This window comes from Emydura macquarii, unplaced genomic scaffold (assembly GCF_026122565.2).
Source record: "Emydura macquarii macquarii isolate MOO-44397 ecotype Brisbane River unplaced genomic scaffold, CSIRO-AGI_Emac_v2 contig_691, whole genome shotgun sequence".
NCBI classification, from domain to species: Eukaryota; Metazoa; Chordata; order Testudines; family Chelidae; genus Emydura; species Emydura macquarii.
This window is the reverse complement of record NW_027130828.1, coordinates 4,298,958-4,314,524: the sequence shown is the minus strand read 5'-3', so window position 1 is coordinate 4,314,524 and position 15,567 is coordinate 4,298,958. Positions and strand designations below refer to the sequence as shown.

General features: G+C 42.7%; 1 protein-coding gene across 7 annotated transcripts in view; it reads left to right on the top strand.

Annotated features, from left to right (window-relative positions):
• DAB2IP (DAB2 interacting protein) overlaps positions 1-15,567 on the top strand; it is a 296,740-nt gene that overhangs the window by 127,743 nt on the left and 153,430 nt on the right. For all 7 annotated transcript variants that reach the window (XM_067541764.1, XM_067541769.1, XM_067541763.1 and 4 more), the window contains one exon: positions 2,250-2,368. In XM_067541764.1, the coding sequence (XP_067397865.1) occupies positions 2,250-2,368 (119 nt within the window). The remainder of the gene's footprint in view (positions 1-2,249; positions 2,369-15,567) is intronic.

Below are 15,567 nucleotides of genomic sequence, written 5' to 3'. Positions count from 1 at the left end.
TCTGGTATGGCAGAAACTACAGTATGTCCAAGAGAAAGTTGCTGGATCTTTCCTCCAAGGCGACAGCAAAATAAATGATACAGAGAGGCTATATTGATGTGGCACAATACTTCTCCCTCCCCTCAAGACCCAGATATCCCACTGAGACCAGTGAGTATACAACTAGATTTAAATACTGTGTGAGCTAAATTCCAATGGCTTTACACTGATGTGAATTTCACCCAGTGTGTGTTTAATGTTGGGTAACGTATAAAAGGTCTGTTTCCTTGTGTGCTGGACAGGCAAGAGAATGTAGAGGAACATAGTAAGTATGCGGTCTAAGGCATGCATGAGACGGCAAGTGATCTGGCAATAGATGAGGATATAACATTTGATGAGACTTATTGTTTAGGGGTTTTTCAAAGGATCCCCAGATTTGCTACTGCAGAGAGACTTCACGTTCCTCTTTTCTGGGCTCCCTGTTCCATGGAAAGAAAAATGCTATAATGGCTATTTTTCACAGACTGCTACAGTGTCTTCTGAAAAGGCCTGCACTGTCATGTACATTTCTCTTGTAGCATGAAGTGGTAGCCACATGTTCTACCATCCCCATTCCAATCAAGCAAGTGGCTCTGAAAAAATGTCTTGGCCTGCGAGTACAGGTTACAAGTCGCATTCAGGAGTAAAGTGGCCTTTGGGTGAATCTGAGTCACCTTTACCTAGCTGAGTGTCTGGGTTTCTTGATATATTTGCAAATTAGGTAGTTGTTTGTGGGTCCAAAGCCTGCACCCACTGGCCCAGGAAGTCCTGTGACCCCAGGAAGATCTTATCTGATCTATTGACACTGTGGCTGGGGATGGGTGTTTTCCTGAGAATGGACAATATAAGGGGCTTTGTTTCATTTAGCTGTACTTGGTTCTTCTTATAAGTAACTTCTTGAGAGAGAGCGAGAGAGAGAGAGAGAGAGAGAGAGAGACACTATTTACACTACGCAGGAGGGCATTTGTTTGTATTCAGAAGGCTACTGGAGAGATAATGAGACAGCCATTTCCCAGGATTGATTGGAAAAGTGGAATAGGCTCCAGCCTGGCATGGCTGAAAATGCTCCATGAGCCCCAGGTGGTTGTGCTGCCCCAATTTACCTGAAAGAGAGGTTCTGCTCTCTCGTATGTCAGAATCCTGGTTTGGGCCAAACATGTCTCCACCACCTATGAGGATAGGACTGGGAAGATGCACTGCTAGATTTCAGCTTGTGAAAGAACCGGCCATGGTGTTTATATCCATCGGACTCAGCCCCCCACTGTGTCAATGTACCCCAGAGAGAGGAACTGCTCTCTGGGCTCCTAGCACCATCTTTTTGTTCCTTTAAATGCCATGCTGCCCTCTGTGGCCATTGTGCCTGTCCCCTCAGCCCATTCTCCTATCCTGAAGTGCTGGGCACCACCACAGCAACAATCTTTTATTGCCTTACTTAGCTCTGGGATTAAATGTAATGTTCAGATTATGGAGAACATTAACTCCTAGCAATAAGCAAATAACCCATTAGAAGCTTTGCTATTAAAAAATGTAATGCTAGCCTTGTTCTAAAGCATTTCAGTGACTGCTACTTATATTTCATAGGGTAGACAGGAGGCTGCATAGAGTATATGCTGTCTGTCCTGTACTGGTCTGTTCTCTCTTTATATAGGTACCCTGTGTAGGTAGGTTATTCTAAAGCTGCACATTGTAGGAGTGGGGTAGGGGGGAAGATATTTGTTGATACATTTATAACAGCCTTGTCCAGTTCCACTCTCCTGGAGCAAGCAATTGGGGCTTTTTGGACAGGTGAGTAAATTATTGTCACTCTTATTCCAATCGCTGTGGCCTGGAGCGGGCGAGTTGTTGTGCCTGGTGGATAGTCCTGGCGGTGGTGCCAGGCTGAGACAAACAGAGCCCCAAGTCTGAATGTTTCATCTTGTCGGGAGTTGCAATATGCTAGTCCTGTCTCTCAGACAGTATTTTTATATGAGCTGATGGTTGCCACGGTAACAGAGGCTTAGGGGAGTCTCGCGTCTACGTCGCTCTCTGGCCTCTGCAAGCACTGGGAGCAGATGTTGGATGGAATCCTGCGAGCCGGGCTGACAAAACGAACAATGCTTCCAGCAGTTGCAGATGAAGGGAGCTGAAGAGAACAATTTGCCTAGCCGTGCTTGGGGTGCAAGGGAACAGGTTCAGGGCTCTTTTTTTTTTGGGGGGGGGTTATAATTTAGTATTCTTGTCTCACCCCACAGGGGTTCCTCAGCCGTCGGCTTAAAGGCTCCATCAAAAGGACAAAGAGCCAGCCCAAGCTTGATAGGAACAGCAGCTTCCGGCACATTTTACCTGGCTTCAGGAGCGTGGACAATGAAAGGTAAGGGAACGCGTCTGTGTGTGAGGGGGAGAGAATGAGATTATTGATTTGCCTGGGCTTGCTGATATGCTGCTGCTATCACTTGGAGCATAGAACTCAATATGCAGTAGAAGTGAGGAGTGATTTTAATTTGCAGCAGAGCATGCGATGCTAACCCTCCCTTTTGAGGTGAACGGGATTAGAAATGCATCTATTCTATTTTTTTTAATTTGGTAATAAACTCTAAGCCCCTGCCCCGGCATGTAAATAGCTCAGAGATGCAGCTGCCTAAGCCTAGTGATGAGGCTGAGGGAGGGAGGTGCTGGCAAACTGTGCTCCATTGAGTATTACGGGGTCACACAGCACTCAGCGGACAGTAAAGTTTACCCATATCAACTTATCGCTTCCACAAATCCCTCCTTTCCCCCACCCAAACCATCGACCCCCGTTATTTTACTGGGCTGACTTCTTCGAGTGCATCTGGGGCTGTTTTTTCCGGCTGAACCATCCTTAGGGAAAGGGTGTGCAGATGGATGAGAGGAAGCTTTGACATGGGGTGGCTAGCCGGGAAGACAAATTAAGAACAAAATTAAAGGGGGTGAAATCCAGCTTTTATTCATTCTTCATTCTGAGCCGGAATGAGATGAGCCAGCGAGAGCGCCCTTTATCTGCTTTTAGATGTATATACATATGTCTTCGTGTGTGTGTGTGTGTCTCTCTCACACACACACACACACACACACACACACACACACACACTCTGAAAGTGATGCATATTTCTGTATGGATGTATTTGTTTACTGACTCTCTCAGATCAAGGTTGGAGTTGGCTACCTCTGACTCCATGACCAATCATGGAAATAAACCAAATGTTTGCTTGCAAAAGAGGAACCTTTCAGCTTTAACGTGACTCTCAGTAGAGAGTGACACAATGGGAAAAGAGAGCCAAGAAAACACCATGTATGAAAAATAGCAACGACCAGATGCTAAGGATGATGTAGATTAACTGTTGGGAATATGTTGCAGCAATAGTGGTTAAAACATGGTGTAGTCTTTGCTTTGGAATCTGCTTTGTACTTCAATTTTAAAAGGAATGACAACATGTTGGCTTTTGGCTTTATTTATTTATTTGGCTAGGGAGCAGGGTTGTTAATTTTTGAAGCCTCATAATGACAAGTGGTCTGTGTTTTTTTTCTTTGGTGCTGCCTACAAGCTTCTCTCCTTCTAGAATCTGAAAGTGAAAGGGTTTTGCTGAGCGGTGCAGTGCTGGATTCAGAGGTTAGCAAATGGAGAGGGAGAGCAGATTTGATGCCTCTGCTGAGATTTTCACATAGACTCTAAGTAGGGCACGGTGTTCTGGGTGGCAGACAAGTGAGTATAGTTAGGCATCAGGAGATGTGCTGGTATTGTTGCTACTGCTCTCAGAGGAAGAACTGGCTGCATTAGACACTGTATTCTATAACATATACATCAAAAGTCTAGCTAGAAGGTTTGTTTCTCTGTGAATTGGAGACATTGCAGAGGGGAGTTAACTGTTTGACACACCCGCAAGGCTGGTCAAGGACCTAAAGTAATCACCACAAATTAGGACTTGTACCTTCCTTTTCCTATCCACAGAAGGGCTGAGTCTCTCTCCCAGGATGAGTGTCTTAGAGCTCTTGGGTTGTTAGTCTGTCAGATACAAACAGACCCACCATAGCCTTTTTATTGACAGGTTCTCTGAGTGGCTATTGTAGGTTTTCAGTGTAGAGGTGGGGAAGGTGACATTCACTAGCAGTGAACACAGCCGTGGGTATTTGTGCGTCAGAGAGCTAAGGAACGGAAAATGCAAGGCCTTCTCTTAGTGCAGGCATTGCCTCATGAACTTCAGTTCCTGCCACATGCATTTGTGTTGACTTTTAGGGGACCATGCAATGCTAGTTTTCTCTTGACTCTGACTCCTTCAGCTTTGATAGCTGTGTCGGTTCCATGGTATATGCTAATATAATTTTGCATCGGACTAGGGTTGTCAACCCACCAGGTTTGTCCAGGAGTCTCCAGGAATGAAAGATTGTTTAATTCGATATTATGCCATGTGATGAAACCTCTAGGAAATATGTACGACCAAAATTGGCAATCCTACGTAGGACGTTGTCTTTTTCTACTGTTGTTCTCCTAGAGGTGAAAGAAAGCTCTCAGCTGTATCTGCCGAGCCTCTTGGAGCCACACCCCAAGGTTTTTGTTAATACTCTTGAACATCCCCATGTCTACAAAAAGCACAACATACTGAGTTCTGTGTATAAACGGACATGGACATTTCAGACCATGCTTGCTCATTTTCCACCCTGCTTCCTTGTGTTCCCTGTGATCTAAGAAGTGTTTCAAAGGAAGCATCTTGGATCAGAACATTTGCCTTTTAAACATTTGATTGGTGACTCCATCTTGTATCCAGGCTGATTCTCCACAATCTCCTTCCTATCTGGTGTGAATAACTGCGATAACCGTGCATTATTTGTGCATACCAGGGCTTCATGGAATTTTGCTGGGAAAGAGATGCCAAGGCAAAAATGAGCAGAGCAATGGATACAATCGAAATGCATGTCTTAAATATTTGCGCTGGCAGAATGTAGGTGAGTCTGCGTGTCAGACCCTCTGTTGTGTGTCAGGCTTCTTAGTTGCTTTTTTCCTTCGATTCTCACACACTTGTCTATCCAGCTGTGTACAGTACATGTGAATAAATATATAGTGTGTGCATACACACAGACAGAGATATTCAACTAGATAGAATACGATATGTGCATACCTCTCTCTCTCTCTCTCTCTCTGCATACAGAGTCCGGATGTAAATTAATGATCCATATGTCTTTTATATAAATAGACATATGCATACAAACTTGAATAAATTATGTAAATTTTAAAAAGCAAGTGGTTATCTACCACAATAGGGAGAAAGTCTGTGTGATGGGAGTTTTGTTACAAAACAAAACCAGAAACCATTATTAAACATGGGAAATGTTGGCAGAATGTCTCGCTGGCACCGGTGCAGCGGTTAATTTTACAACAAAGTCTGGCTTTCGTACTTCATATTGGCACAAAAAGAGATGCCATGCTCTCGTGGACGGTCAGAGAACTGTTCCTACAGAGCTCAGGCATCACTTTTTAGAGAGGGGATGACAATTCTGACATCCCTTTTCTTTTCTTGGCTGGAGTTTAAAGGGCATCTACAAAGGTTCCACTTTCCTTTATTTGTGAAGTTAGACTGTGGTGTATGTGTGTGTTCAAAGCAATTGAGGAACCTCGGGGAAATATATTTTAATAAACTCTCAGCTGACATGTTTTGATTGTTTTTTCGTGCAGAATGTCTGAGGAATCATTCAAAGTGCTGTGTAAAATAGACCACAGACAGTCAGTCAATATATTGGTCTGTAATAAAGACTTCCTATGTGCCTCGATCTGTTGGATTTTATGTTGCCAGGAAAGGAACATGAATCAATACCTGCCTGCCATTCTGTAGATCTGGAAAAGGTGCACTTAGGGCTTAAAGTAAATTGAGTAAGTTGCTGTAGGGTAAAATCAGAGTTTTGTGTGGTAGGCGCCAGATCTTTCTATCCTTAGTCATGCTGAGCAGTACCTTGCTCTGTGACAATCCCCACTGATTTCTAACTCCGTGTAAGAGTGGCTGAATCTGATCCAATATGAGTAACTGTTCACCAGGAGATGTGCATTAATCCGGTGCAATCAGTTATATAAATGCAAGGTGTAAATGAGGGCTGTGGAATGAGCCCTCCTGTCAATTGTGGGCTAGTCAGATGGCTCGTTAGAGGTAAAAGAGGGTTCAGTAAAAGCAGCCATTTGTTAACAAGGTCTCTGCATCTTGATTTACTGCAGTGACCAACAGAGTTTTTATTGTGGAGTGCTTTGTATCAGCTACTGTGGAATCTGCCACAAATCAAGCATTTGGCAAACATGTTCTCTTTAATTGGACCTCCATTCTTCCTGTAAAATACGTGATGAGTTACAGTGCTTAGTACAGGTTTGAGATACAGAGAGTGGAGTCGGATAGCTAAGAGGGGGATTAGTCTGCTGTAGTCATTAATTACTGCTGTTTAGTTTATTTCCAATTGATTTTTATTTTACTGACCTTTTGAAAAATATATGCCAAGGGAAGAAGACTCCCAGGAATTCAGAGCCCTTTTACATGGGATTTTTTTTAGACTTAAGTTTATAAACAATGAACCTGATCTTTTTTCCTCTGAAATCAATGGCAAAACTGCCCTTGATCTCAGTGGGAGCAGACTGGGGCCATAATTTAGAGAGGAAAACTGTGTGTCTGTGGTTTTTCCTCTGCTCACTGCAGTAATGGCTGTTGACAGTGTCCTGAAGTCTGAGTGCTCTAACTCTTGGTCGTGGCTTGAAGGGTCTGACTTCAGGAGCAAATGATATTCCATAGCTGTCGGGTTTTCTTTTAATTGGGACTCTTCAGGGGGGTGGGGTGGGGATTGGATTTGCTGATTCAGTCATCAAGAAATGAAGAACAAGAGTGCCCTCCTGTAACTGGCGAGGCAGACGAGCTTCTGGACATCAGCGCTGGCACGCTTGGTCTGTCTTTGAGCTAAATCACAATAAAAATTGAGATAATTAACCAGCTGTTGGTGTGTGACATGCCTACGGCTTTCAACCTGACTAAAATGGACTGCCATGTCTCCCATCTGGGATCTGTGCAAGACCTTGTTTGGCCTCTCTATTGTTCTTGGGGAACATAACTGCAGCCACAAAGATCACGTGTTCTGGCTTTGTCACAACAATAAAGGTATTTGAAAAATACCATCTGAATTCAGTGCTGTCCGAGATGCTGGTTTTCAGCCTTACGGAAGGAAGTTCTCTATCCTTGGAACAGGTATAACTACGTGCCTCCCAACAGCCAGCTCAGCCTTAATGGGAAGGAACCACATGTAGGGTCTTCAGGTCTCCATGTTTTGTCCCATATCTTCTCTGCTGAGCTGACAAGGAAGCCAACCATGGCAGCTCTTTTCTTTGATGTGCCAACCTGTCCTCTGGGAACTAGATTGAGCACAGCAAACACATTCCTCTGAGGCCCCCCAAAAGCCATCAGATGATGATAACTTTCAGTCTCTCCCATGTTGGGGTGGATTTGAACTGGCACCCTAGTGATGAAATAGTCCAATTTTTCTTTATGAACCCAACTCCAGCACCATGTTGTCCTTTTACTTCAGTAAATTAAGTTTAATTCCTTTTAAAAAGAATAAACAAAAATCAAATGTAAGTTACTGAATTAACAGACTATCATGGAGTGGTACTTTTGTTCCCAACTGATTGTTTAGCACAGGATGCGATAATTGGCTCTGGATGTCATGGTTGTTATATGGTTTTCATCGCTGGAGATTGGGTTTCTTTTCTTTTGGGTCTTTATTGTCACACTTACGGATCCTGGTGACAACATGGCAACTGCAGCTAATGCTCCTCACAAGGTTAAGGCTTCTCATCTCATCTCTCACCTCTAATGCTTTGATTTCTACCCGTCTTGTTTGAAATCATTATTTAAACTGGAGCAGAGTTGGAGTTAAGCAGTTGTACAGTCTACTTTTCATTGCATGAATACCCGCAGATTGAAATGTAGTTCTTTATTTTTCCTCTTTTATTTCCCTGTGCTTGTTACTCTGGTATAAACCCTCCTGAAATTAATGAGGATTTGGATGTTAGCAATGCAACATGCCCTAAATGTTTGTTTGGTGTGAAAGGGGAAAATCCCATCAGCTCCTCCTGTATATGGACAGCCACTGATTTAGTCTATTAAAATGATCGTATGGTTCTTCTATGCAAAGATGTAAGTACAAGCATTTTGGACCTTTTGTACCTTATATTATGAACAAATAACAGAAGTAAATCAGCAAAATAAATAAATAACCCTCCAAATTGTTTAATTACAGTATTGATCTTTCTTGAGTATAGTTTTCTGTGCGTACCTAGAACTCATTTAGAATTAAGAGACACTCAATTAACAAAGTTTGTGATTATTTTGCAAGTTTTCTTACATAATTCCAGGAGATAACATTCCACTTAAAGCTTTTTCTTGGCACTGCAAAAGTCTGAGCCATATGGCCGATTGTTAAATGAGCCTCAGTCTTGGAAGGGATACAGCAGTGAATTAATTAATAGCACTGAGGACTTTCAGTAGCACTCCCCCCTCCCCAAATTCTTTTATCTATCAAAGTTTCTTATTTACAGGTCCTGGAGGGAGAGAATATGTACAACCAGCAGACTACGGCAGACTGTGTAATTCCTGGTCCTGTGCTGGAGCTGTCAGTTCTGTGGGTTTTCAAGCACTTGAAAGGCTCCTTTTGGCACAGCCGTATAAAGCATCGCGCATGTAAAAAATCTGCATTGTGCTAGCAATGTTTATGATAGTGAAATCTTTTTAGATCTAAATTGCAGTAGTTTATTCTCCAGGAATCAGATCGGCCACATTTCTAGACCAAGTGAAGTTGGTTGGGCCTGATGAGAATATGGTGGCCTCTGAACCTGCAGTGCGAAGTTTGAAAAAGTCACTTTATTTCCTGTGTGAGGAAGGACGCCTAATATTGCAGAACTAGGCCACTGGCTGGCCCCGGAATGCATGAATGCCTTTCAGAGCCGTGTTAGGAAGTGTCAGAATGCTCTCTCCTCCTGCTACTTGAATAGCATGAGAGGTTGAGGGTTTTCAGGCAGGTTCACTTATAAAAGCAAGGTGTTTAGTAAAAAGTGAACCAATAGTGTGCTAAACACTGCAGACAGCTCTGTGGCTTTCATGATGACAAGCCTGCTTTCAGAATGCACTGTTCAGGCTGTCAAATTCCATGACACCCTGTATGAAAACCATTTAGCTCTATCAACCATCAGGGATTGAAATGCAAAACACAGCATCTTAGGACAGTGAGAAACAAGGAGCATTTGACAGATAATTGGGTCTATTTTATCATGCACTAGATGGTGTCTGCTCCCACCCCCCAATCAGTGAACAGTAATGTGTGGCTAAGATTCAAGGACAATCGTAGGGTTTCTGGCCTCCTGTAGTACCTGCGCTTATTTCAAGGCAACCTTGTTAGGAATATGCAAATCAGCCTGTTAATGGGATTCCTTTGCAAAATATTTCATGAACCAGAAAATTAATTACTGGTCTCTAATTAATGGCTATCTTAGATGACTATGGTAAAATGAAAGAGGGAGCTGCTTTGCAGGAAGAGAATATATGTTCTCCACTGAAAGGTAATGTTGTTCCTCCTCCTTTATCACAGCATTAAATAAATATAGAACCAGGGGACTCCAACATTTAAAAAGCGAAGCTGTTCTTAATAGTACGAGGTAGTTTGTAGTTTGATTCACAAGAAGCACAGGATCCGAAACAAAGTTTCTCCTTTAGGCAGAAGAAATAGAAGTATTCAACCATGTAAAATACAATAAACTTCCCTTATACAGGAGGCTTAGGTTTCCACTTCGTTGACAATAATATTTACTCCCCTTTGGAGACAATTTGATGCCGCAGTTATTGACAGATGATGGGGGCAGTTATTGCATGAGTCAGTTTCCTGGTTGGGGATTCATTGAAGGAACGCTGGGTGTGGAATTAGCAGTTCTGCTCTCTATGTGTAACTGTGATGGGAGGGTTTATTGTAAGGTGTTGGGAAGCTCAGACCCTCATAGTATCCTTTGCCTTGAGCTTTTTGACTAAGGGAACCCAGTGAAGGCTCTTAATGTGAGTGAAAGGAATGCAGATGGCCCTTCTTGTCAATCCTTAGAGACAATTTTTAAACGTTCCCCTCGGGCGGCAACCACCACCCTCTGCTGGCAGGGCTAGAGACAGACTAGGAGCAATGTGGTGCTTTACAGAGTCTCCTGAGGCAATCGGGGCCCAGTTGTTTTCATGGGGACGGGGTTGGCAAGGGGGGGGGGGGGGTAAATTTTGAGCCCCTGTGGCTATCCAACATAAACATGTTTGACATTCACAAGGAAATAGGTAGGGACTTCCTTTATGTTACTTACCCAAGTTGACTTCCTAAATTCAACAGGGAATTTGTATTGGGTGCCTTTGAATAAAAGGCCGATGTTTCCTTAGATGTTTTTCAAGCCAAGATGAATTGTACCAGTGAATTAAGAAAAATAATAAAGGAAGTGGGGTCAGTTGGAATTTGGGATTTGGAGTGATTCTAATCCTCTCCCCTTGTGGGTTTGTCTACCTCCCAATTTCCTAGCAGCCCAAACAAAGCAGAGCACTGTGGCCCCATGGGGAGCCCTGCTGACACTTTGACTTGTCTCGAAGGCATCTAACAAAATTATAAAATCCTTCCTACTTAGCCATATGCAGCGCTACTGTGATAATTGGCTTCATGCATCTTACAATTAGCTTGCAAAAAATATGGCTTGCATTCCTGACCTTTTCTGCATAACTAAGGCCATTGTTTCAGGCTGTCTTAATTACAAAATAGAGCTTTGTGTGAGGATATAGACGACAGTCTGGTAGCGCTGGCTCTAATTTGACAAGACATCATAATGGGGAGTTTTCATACCGGGGGCACCGAATTAGTGTAGCATGAAGCTACATTTCTCTATGCCCACTGAATAAGGGGAAGTTAATTTCATGCTCTCTCTTTTTGACATTCGTAATCAAAGCATTGTATTGCAGCTGCAGCTGGTTAGCCTTTGAAGAATGTTTGGTAAATAAATACAACTGGAATTCATTGTTCCTGTAGAGAGGTATCTGGGTTGATCAACAGATTGCAGGAAGCGTTCCTTTCCTCTTACTACTTTAAAAATCTTGAGTGAAATTGTAGTTCAAGGGTATCAGATTGATGGTCCTGGGCCACTCTTCATCCATTGACTGGCATGGACTGTGTGAGCCCATCCACCCCACTGTCTTGCCTTAGCCTTACTCCGGTGGGTTAAAAGAGCATGACCCATTCAGTCCTTGTCCTTCCTGCTAAGACTCAGATCAAGGGTGCCAATTAGTTCCCATTACAGCTGATGGTGAGTCTTTGTCATGGCATAATACAGCACATTGATAAATGTTGCCACCTGATTGTGTTGACTTCTTCTATAAAATCTGTTGGTATTGGGTATGAACCAGAGTATAGTGTTTTTATTGCTTATTAATCCCTTAGTGTTCCCACACAGGCCGTTTATTCTGACTTTACGTTGGTGAGATTTTCTTATGCAATATACAAGTCTCCTCTAAATTATTTTATTCATCCACATTTCAGCCAGTCAGTGGCATTAATATTTACTAATAAATCCAAAGACTGCAGAAGACAACTTAATGCAAGTAATAAGTATCTTGATAAATGACTCCCCCATGACTCTTGCACAAGAAATGCTTTTGGTCAGTCTAGTGTTTTTCTGTTTATTTTGACTTACTTCACTTCAAACAACTAAGAGACACAGGAGACCCCTATCCCGGCTTAGGCATCCTGACCCAAAATGAAAACCTCACAGCAGGAGGAAAATATTACTTCCAGAATTGTTTGTCTCTTTATATTGCATCCACCACTGGGGTGTCCGAAGACGCAAGTGTCCTTAAAACTGTACCCAGTGATACTGAGCACTTTAAATCTTCGAAGCACCGAGGTTACTACTCAAGACTCCTGGTATCCAAACCCATGTGCATCCCACTAGACTATACTACCTCTCTCTGTTGTTGCTTCAGCTGACTGAAGAACAAAGGGTTTGCCCATTCTGAGTCCCGTTTGTATAGCAGTCTCCTTTCATGTAGAAAGGGAGAGAATTAGTCACACCAATTCTGACAAACAAATCCAATGGTTGCTTACATTCTGCACCAGCTTAATGATGTGAAATTATTTCCTGCATAGTATATGACGAGCAGAAGGAGGCTTTAGGGAGTTCACTTGCATCAACTGATTCCTGCACTCTCCATGTATGTACAGCTGGGCATTGTAAATAATCCTCTGCTGGCATCTTTTAAATGCTCTGATGTTAAAATAGTGCTGTAGATAGAAGTTAGTTAAGGAGAGAAAAGAAACAGATTGGAAGGAATGGACTTTTGTCCTTGTTTCTGTAAGTCATCATTGCAGGATTGCATATTGAGAACCGCATTTGTCAGGCAAGTGTTTGAGTGTGCCTCTCAGGATTTGTAGAAGTAGTAGATGAATTATCCAATCATGATTTCACCAGTGACAACATGAGGCTGGGCATTATAATAAATTATGCGTAAGTCATAACAGTTTAGTTACAGCAGTCTGGAGATGTAGTCTAGTGGCTAGAGTGGGGAACTTGGGGTCTCAGCATTTGGTTTCTGCCCCTGGTCCGAGTACATGCCCAGTATCTTGGATGGGATTGTACTTGAGGTGGCTAGCCCCTCCTTCCTCTTGCGCCATTGTGGCTATGCTCAATTTTTGGTGCACAAGCTCATTCTGAGGTAGTGCGTTTGTCTATCCCAGCTGGAATTTACACCTCCAGCTCTAAGTGTCGATATAACCTGTGTAATCTTAGCTGAGTGAGTTGCTTAACTTGTTTCTGCCTCAGTTCTCCAGCTGTAAAATGGGTTGCATGCCTCACTGGAGGCTCATATGGTTTAATGGATTAAATTTTGCCCTGACTTTCCCCACATTCAAACCATATGAAATACTGCGGTTGCATGGCATTTCCGAAGAGAGAATCAGTACATTGTATGGGTAGTGCCTTGAGATTAAATTTGCTATAGAAGTACAAAGTGCGTATTAGGAATTATCATAATCTTTGGAAATCAATTACTAAATCAGCAATCCCACCAGAATTTGTAAACACAGAGCCTGTACGTTGCAGTCATGGTTTTAATGTGGTGTGCTGTTTTAAACAAATACGTGTTTCCTCCCTTCTTTTTAGAGTTGCCATAGCAAATCAGAGCTCTTGGCCTACCTGTCCTCATCGTAGCAGTGTCTAATAGCTCATACGGCAAAAGAAGGCAAATCAGATAATATTTTATAATACCAGTGAGTATCGGGTTGTGCAGTGCCGGGAGTGTTGGTAAGAGGCAAATCCCTTCCTGACCCCTATAAATGTTCAGTGTGCATGTACGCCCTGGAACATGACAAGCAATTGCTGTCATGTAGCTGGGGTTGGAAGTAGTGGTAGTGCTCAGGTTCTGTCCACAATCCCAGAGAAGCTGGAGGATTTGGCTAAAACAGTCTGCAGGAAAAAAGTTAACCATGCTGGTAAGTTAATTTTTGTTGCTAGGCTTCAGAGTCAACATCTTGCTGTGATGTGCTCATTCCCACCTGCCAGCGAGATATGGTTCCAGGTGGTTCACCTGCAGACTCCGTAAAAGAACACCTCATGTGGTCACTTTGAGGGGCTTTGTTATGTCAGAGATGACCCGTCCCTGCTGATGGGGGAGGAGGGAGTGAGGGCAGTGGCTTCAGCATTTGTTACTGAGCATGCTCAGTCCACGTGAGCATGCTCAGAACAAGTCGTGTGCGCGCGCACACACACACACACTGCCTCTGTGTTATGTACATTTTTCCTCTAAACCATTTTGTAATTTCTTTAATTAAACCTTAAATTCTGCAGAAATTGACAGAATGGTAATTAATTGTACTTAGAATTTATGACAGCTTCCACAGACATTCTGGCTCAACTAAGTCCCATTCCTCATACTGTTTATAGCTTGTATACTGCAAATGTTATTAATTGTCATAAAATTTATCCAGCCCTTGTTTCAATTAATATGGTTCTAAATCTTGCTTTAGTCCTTCTCTGTGGATTCAGCCACAGCGAATACCTTTCTCTTTTGATGGAAGGGAATGTTTAAGGTCAAGTTAAGTTCTAGTTGTTTTCTCTCCTGTTTTCAATTCCACAATATCTTAATTTGCAGCTTTCTGTGCGGGGGAACAGAAAGCGTTGCAAATGGAAGTATAACGACAGAGCCTGGGCAACATTTGCATGTCTTTGTTCAAAGTTACCGAGGTTTGACATCTATGTCTCGTGATCCAATTTCCTTCTGCAATGGCCATGCACTGACATCCATGGATTGTAGCTAGAGGCAGCCTGCACACGGAGCTCACTGCCAGTTACATACTGGATGGAACTATGTTCTAGACTTGTGAATGCAAAATAACGGTCAAGTACATCCATCAAGTAGATGAAAAAGCTGGGCAGAAATGTAGTGCTTTCCCCCCACATGTTAACAGAGCCCTGTGTATACTATAGGAGATCTCTGTGTTGAAATTATCATAATCATTAGGGAGCTCTCAGGCAACTGTTCCGCAGTGCATATATATTGTTCCTGTAGTAATATTACGGGCTCGTTTTACTGGCTATGATTTTGGGAGAGTTGATTTGGGTATATTTACTGGTTCACTCCCATTCTCTGCAGCAGAATTTAGACCTGTGTTTTTGAACGACAAAGAGGAGCAAGAATTCAATTGAATTAAACCACTTGCATGTTCAGTGCATTTGAGCAGCAAATAAAATAGCAGTGTTTGAAAATAGTTCCAGTTGCCTTGAATCAATGCAAAAGATGAATTGTGGCACACTTGGCTTTAACCCACATGGTTTATACATGTAGACTAGAGTAACATGATGGAGGGATTTAGCAATGCATTGTACATAGAGGAACAGTGGCATTAATTCAGGAAACAATTTAAATGTATTAGTAATTCAAAAGCCATAGATTTTACATCAGGCTATCTCCTTTCATGCAGACTTACAAATGTTTCTGGCTTCAGGCGATCACCCCAGTGTTCTATTGCCAGTGCATGAGGGAATACATACATACCTACCCTGTCGCAAGCCCTTGAGTGCTGCTTCCCCATTGGAACCCTTCTGTAAACTACTCCTGCAATAGTCTCAAGTGATTTACATAACTCTGTTGTACCCTGAATAATTAATATTGTGCTGTCCTTGCTGTGAGGGAACTTTGTTCCATTATATATGTGTTTGCCTCTAGACCTTTGGGTGATATTTTGCTGCTTTGGAGATTTTTAGCTTTTTCCTTCATCCCTTTGAGAATTAAGAGCAAAAGGTTGGGGAGGTCATCAACTCGTATTAGCTCATTCCTTTCAGCTGAATGGGATCACATCAGATGATGGCATCTATTGTCCTCTCTGTGCATGCGAGTAATGCTCATGGGCATTAATGAAGGCCAAAGGCTGTCCCTGTCATGCATGGAATAGATGCCTTAGGGTAGGTTCGTTCTTTCTGAGCCCAAAAGTGATACCTCTCTGACGAGGAGTAACATGACTCCCTATTGCTGCCTT